Source organism: Dermacentor silvarum, chromosome 1 (assembly GCF_013339745.2).
Source record: "Dermacentor silvarum isolate Dsil-2018 chromosome 1, BIME_Dsil_1.4, whole genome shotgun sequence".
NCBI lineage: Eukaryota > Metazoa > Arthropoda > Arachnida > Ixodida > Ixodidae > Dermacentor > Dermacentor silvarum.
The window spans coordinates 305,662,144-305,667,835 of NC_051154.1; the positions used below are offsets into that span (position 1 = coordinate 305,662,144).

At 53.3% G+C, this 5,692-nt stretch overlaps 1 protein-coding gene across 1 annotated transcript; it reads right to left on the reverse strand.

The window, feature by feature from the left end:
* Window positions 1–3,180: 3,180 nt before the first annotated feature.
* Window positions 3,181–5,073, reverse strand: LOC119442090 (uncharacterized). Its single transcript, XM_037706821.1, has 2 exons — window positions 3,619–5,073; window positions 3,181–3,555 (listed from the first exon to the last, which is right to left on the reverse strand). Exons 1-2 carry the CDS (start codon window positions 5,071–5,073, stop codon window positions 3,181–3,183), a joined length of 1,830 nt encoding a protein of 609 aa, XP_037562749.1.
* Window positions 5,074–5,692: the final 619 nt, after the last annotated feature.

Consider the following 5,692-nt stretch of genomic DNA (forward strand, 5'->3'; position numbering starts at 1 on the left):
AGGCAAACAAACGCATATAATAAAAAAAAACATTTCATGTACGCACATACGCATATTCATCGTGTCACTGAATGAAAGTTATCAGTCCAATCATAATGCCTTCTTTTACTTCTGTGTTTACTCCTGCAGAGAATACATTTTTGCTCCTGCAGAGGGTACAGTGACACCCAAGCAGTATTCTTCGGGTTGCATTGATTGCTTCGTGTTCGCTTGTCGAATTCTTCATGAATTAGAATAGCATGCTGTGTTAGGCGGTAGGTACACATGAAACGCTGATTTCACTTTTATGCGGGACGCATACTTGTGCAAAGGGGTACACAAGAAAGTGCCTCATACGGGCATCGATATGAACACTCGCGTGAAAGAGCGCATTCTCAAGTTTCACACCCCATCACACACCAAGTGAGCTAAAAGCATGCCCGCACATGGACGAAGGAATGGGAAATAATTCTGCACCATTGCTGCATGAGGTATTCGGGCTGCTTATACTTGAAGTCTATTCGGCACTTGCGGCCTTCTCCGGTCTCTGAGAAAAGAGAAAAACCAGCAAATTTTGTGGTATTGCTGCAGTACTGAGTGATACTGCATCCCAAGAAGACGGCGACATAGGATGCAGCGCAATCCGCCCCCTCTAGCAGCAAGAAAGCTAGAAAAAAGAACGGTCCTTGTCAGGACCAACCTTATTGATGCCTCGGTGGAGCTTTTGCACTGAATGCGTTCTTCCATTCCCGTCACTCTCTGTGTTTTGTTTATTTCTTTATTATTTTACATGTCCGCTATGTGGACAGCTGAAAATAATGCACGCATTACGCCTACGACACAAGGGGAAATCTTGTGCGGCACTGAAAGTACAAGCATGCATCGAGTTCAGCACCACAACTAAATACTTAGCTTCTGCACATCACGTTGCGCATCTTTGTCAATGCACCCTGTGAGGAAGAAACTCCAAAGTAGTACAAAAAAATTCAGAGCCCTTCCACTACTGTGAAGATGGAAGCCCGCGAAGCTGTGACAATGGTGGGTCTGCTGTAGTGAATGTTGCTATAGGGAATTCATATATTATCATTATTGACAATATTGAGCGTCCTCGGCATGTTCGTCAAAAAGCAAGAAAACCAGCAACTTGTTTTCGCCCGGCGCGATGGTCAAGTAGTGCATTTGCTGCGCCAAGTCCGCCCACGATACGCTCCGCATCGCGGGCCCGATCTTCTGCCGAGGCGTTGGCGCGACGCCGACGAGATCTCTCCCGCTCCTGCTCTCGGAGGCTCATACCCCCATATCCAACGCGGGTATGAGCCACACGTGATTTCTTTCTTACCTTCCTTCTTGTTGTTGCTTCAGGCAGGAAGTTGCCTACAATTCCGGTGTACACGGACGCGGAACCTATGGCATGCAACAGCTTCGCTGTAACACAGTCGCTTCTATGTGCCTTCTCGGTGGGCCTCTTGCAAAAGCTGGGCCGATATTTTGTAGCGATGCCTTTCCGGTAATAATGCCTTTTCGCGCTTTGTCAGTGGTCAGCGCGATGGTCCGCTCGCGTTATCAACGGGATCAGCCGGCCGTGAGCGGTGGATGATAAGACTGGTATAGAATAAGTCATAAGGCATCGCTACAAACTACGGGCCCTGAGTTCGGATGTCGGTTCCCCATGCGCGCAGTCACGAAATGCGCTGTCGGAGAGCAACGCCGCCCTCCCATCCCTGCACGGCCTTTCGCGCAACGGAAGGCGGCTTCCTCTTAGCTTCCCTCTTTTGATGATAAGTGGTTCTTGAGGGAAAGGGAAAGGTTGGCGCTATCTTCTGCAGCCCTTGAGGGAGCACGGCTCAGTTGCGGGCGCCAGATTGAGCCGTGATCGGCGGCTCCCCTCGCGCGCTTTCACTTTCTATGCTGTATGTGCGAGTGAAAGCTAAATATTTCGTTGTTACTCTATACCAACCTTTACCCCTACGCTTTTAGCGCCACCTCTCCTCCACTGCTGGCCGCCGTTCAGGCGTCAGCAGACTACAGCCCCGTTTACATGAATGCGAAAGTGGTGCATCGCATTTCCAAGCGCATTTGGGAAAGGCGATGCGACGCCGTTTACATGAAGCGCAGAGAACGTAGCGCCACATGAATGACTAGAGTGGCTAGAGCCGTGGAGAGAGCGCAGTGGCCACTGTCGGGTCGGTGACACGGGGCACGGTGGTATTTAGAGGCCCCCCTCGGCTCTCGCTTGTTTCTCGGTAGCGTCTTCGCGGTTGTCACCGAAGGTATTGTTAGGCGCCCTCGCCTCCGTTCTCCCCTCTCAGTAGCGTCGCCTCATTAGCTTCACGGTTGTCATCGAAGGTCTTGTTAGGCGCCCTGCGTTTACATGCTCCCCGAGAGTCGACTAGCGCCCGTAAATCTACCCTCGCCTGGCACATTGCATTACCGCTGTTTACATGAATGCGATGCGCTAGAAATGCGATGCGATGCGACACTGTCGCATTCATGTAAACAGGGCTTACGCTAGACAGTTACTGCGGTCCGTAGCAATGTCCTTCCCTTTCCTTTATTTATCTTTATAGGCACAAAGAAACAGTGACCATTTCAAGCCTAGAGCCTTCGTTTAGCGGGTGCGCACTTTGAAAAATGCTAAAGAAATACACTTGGAAGAGAAAGAAACAAAACGTGTTGACGATCAACGACACTCATCAAGGTTCTGCAGTGAGCACTGGTCTGCAGGCCATCTGCCGGGACGGCTTTCGAAGCAGCGGCCTGCACTCACCGGACGGCCACATTAAAAGTGGCATTGACGATTTTACAAAGTTTGAGCGAGCTATTTGAAAGTATCAGTGGGGGGAAAGCCACCACGCGCAGCAACAAAACAACAATGGTGCGAGGGACAACTCGTGAAAAGAAGGGGGGAGGGGGACTTTTCCTCAATTCGGCGAATCACCTGTCGCCGCGTCGCAAGAGGGCCATCCCGGGGCATGCTGCGGCGGCGAAGAGCAGATTTTTTTTTTTTTTTTTTTCGCTTTTTCCAGTGAAGTGAAGTGAAGTGAACTTGTGGCCGTACCCTTTGTAACGGGTGAGCAGTATTCATACTCGGGCCAAAAAAATAAGGGCAAAAAAAGAAAAAAGAAGAAAAGGAAAAAAAGAAAAAAGAGAAAAGAAAAAAAAAAGAAAAAAATGGGGCAACGTTGTAAAGGAAGAGGTTCACTAGCGGCGCACTAGGGTCCACCACTCGGAGAGCCGTCTTTTCGTCACCATCACCGCAGCCAGCAGCACCTCGTCCCCGTTGCCTGATGTGGCGTCGTCGGCTGAGCGAAATCCCAGGGTGCGTGAGAAGGTGGCGTCTTCTGGCGGTAAAGTCGGAAGCCTCTTGCATCGGAGCACTATGTGTTCGATGCTCTCGTCCTCCTCACCGCATGCCCTACAGATGGTGCTGGCTATGGTGGGGTCGAAGTGGTGGCGATATTCCAGCGTTCTGAGTGCGCCGGCCCGCGCCTCAAACAACAGACTGCTCCCAATGCTGTTGTCGTAGAAGTCCTCCCGGTGGATGTCTGTCTTGCACGTCCTGTACAGCTGCAGTGTCTACTTGGTGTCCATGGCCATTCGCCACATTTCTGTTTCGCGTTGGCGCACCTGATTGCTTACCGCCTTGGCCGATACCTGGGCGTTTTCCGCTTGCGTAGGGCAACAAAAAAACCCAAACTTCTTGCGCAGTTGTTGCAGACGCTTCATCCACCTTGTTCGCACGCCGTTGACAGTGACGTAGTCAAACACCCTGCGTGCCCACCGGTGCTTCCCCATCGCCCGCAGCCGCCCATCATACGAAATCTTGCTCTTGGCCTCGCGTGCCTCAAAGCTTGACCAGCCAAGGTCTCCCTGGATGGCCTCGTTGGCGACGTTCCCATGGCATCCCGTTCCGAGGCGTCCGACGACCCGCTGGCCTCGCTCCAGCCACTCTCGAGTCGGCGAAGACATGCAAATGATGGCGTTGGTAAAGGTGAGGGTAGGGACGTGTACCGCCTTCCAGAGCTCGCGAACCATGACGTAGCGGTTGAAGCCCCATAAGCCTCGCCGGCGTAGGACACTGCCAGCCCGCCTTGACGCCGTACGTAGGTGATCTTCGTGGGTAGCAGTGTAGTCAGGCTGCGTGCACAGGTTGACGCCCAGGTACCTATATTCAGTCGCCTGTTCGACAGCCTCGCCTCCAGGAAGCGTGAAGGATCGATCAACTTCGGCAGGGCCGGAAAAGTGCAACACCGCAGACTTCTTGGCATTAAATGAAAGGCCTAATGCCGCCATTTTGTCTGCGCAGCTGTTCATCTGTGCCTGAAGATCTGTAGCACTTCCTGCCATGAGCACGATGTCGTCCGCGAAAACAAGGCCAGGTAATACCCAGCAGCCCTTCATCCCCCCGTCAACGTACCCAAGGGTGAACCCAAGACCCAACTTCAGAAGTTGACGTTCCACCCGGGACACGTATAGCATGTAGAGGAGAGGAGACAAAGGACATCCCTGTTTTAGCCCTCTGGTCACGGCGACCTCGCTTGACCGCACGCCGCACATGGTCGTGACTACCCTGTTGTTGTTGTACAGGCGCTGGAGAACACTGGTCCACGCTAGCGGCATCTCCATATCGCTCAGGCACTGGAGCAGCTCCGCATGTGGAACACTGTCGTATGCTTTAGAAACGTCCAAAAAGCAACAGACAAGAGTACGAGCTTCCTTGCGGGCAATTTCCACACACTGGGTCAGAGCAAACACATTATCTTCAAGCCGTCGGTCCTTGCGGAATCCGTTCTGAAGCTCTGTGAGATGGTTATTGGCTTCAGCCCAAGCACTCATCCACGTTTTCAAAACCTGGGCGAAGACTCTGTATACCACAGACGTGACCGTGACAGGTCGGTAGTCGCGGAGCAGGCCCGCGTCACCCCCTCTCTTCGGGATCAGTGTCACCCTGCCACGCAGCCAATCTTCTGGGACTGGGTCACCCTTGAGGATGCCAGTGAAAATCTCCGCTAGCTGCTCTCTTGAACGTGCGCCTAGGGTTTTCAGAATGCCTGCAGGAATGTTATCAAGGCCGCGGGCGGTGCGCGCGCTCATGCGACCTTCGCCTTATCCACAGCCAGCCGTGACACCTTCCAATCCACGTGGTCTGGTGCAGTTTTCGCGCCACTCGAGGGTATAGGGGTGCAACTGGCTGCCTGTAGTATGAGTGGCGTTCCGTAGAGCTGCTCCAGATGGCCAGATAGCAACCTGTGCAGGTCGTCAGCCTTCCTGTCGGTTACTGGGTCTCGTAGCGTGGGCTCCGTTGGTCTGCCATCGAGGGAAGACACGTATGCCCAAAACTTAGCCCCTGTACTTTTACCCTCCTTCCGAAGGGCCAGCAGTGTCCTGCGCTCGGCCTCTGCGATCTTGCGCTGTGTCACGGTCTGCATTTTGTGCTTTGCTTCGAGGTAGTTTTCCCACGCTGCCTGGCACGCTGCGTCGTCAGACAGTTTCGCAGTGCGGCGATGCTGACGGTTGGCGATCCGTCTGGCCTCCAGGGCAGCTTGCACTTCTCCGTCCCACCAGCTTCTTCTGGGCCGTCCGCCACGCGAGTTCACGCGTCTCTCATGCTTGCGGATGATGAGTCCGAGTTCTGCCACGTACTGACCGTAAGTTATGGTCTCGTCGCGGTGGGAGCTGTTCTCGAACTCGTCAGTCACTGCTTCATATGCCA

What these genes read in the sequence shown, in the direction of transcription:
- LOC119442090 (XM_037706821.1), bottom strand. Translation starts at nt 5,073, where the DNA reads ATGAGCGCGCGCACCGCCCGCGGCCTTGATAACATTCCTGCAGGCATT. An exon ending in CCCAGGTATCGGCCAAGGCG is followed by an intron (nt 3,556 to 3,618) that starts GTAAGCAATCAG and finishes GACACCAAGTAG; the next exon opens with ACACTGCAGCTGTACAGGAC.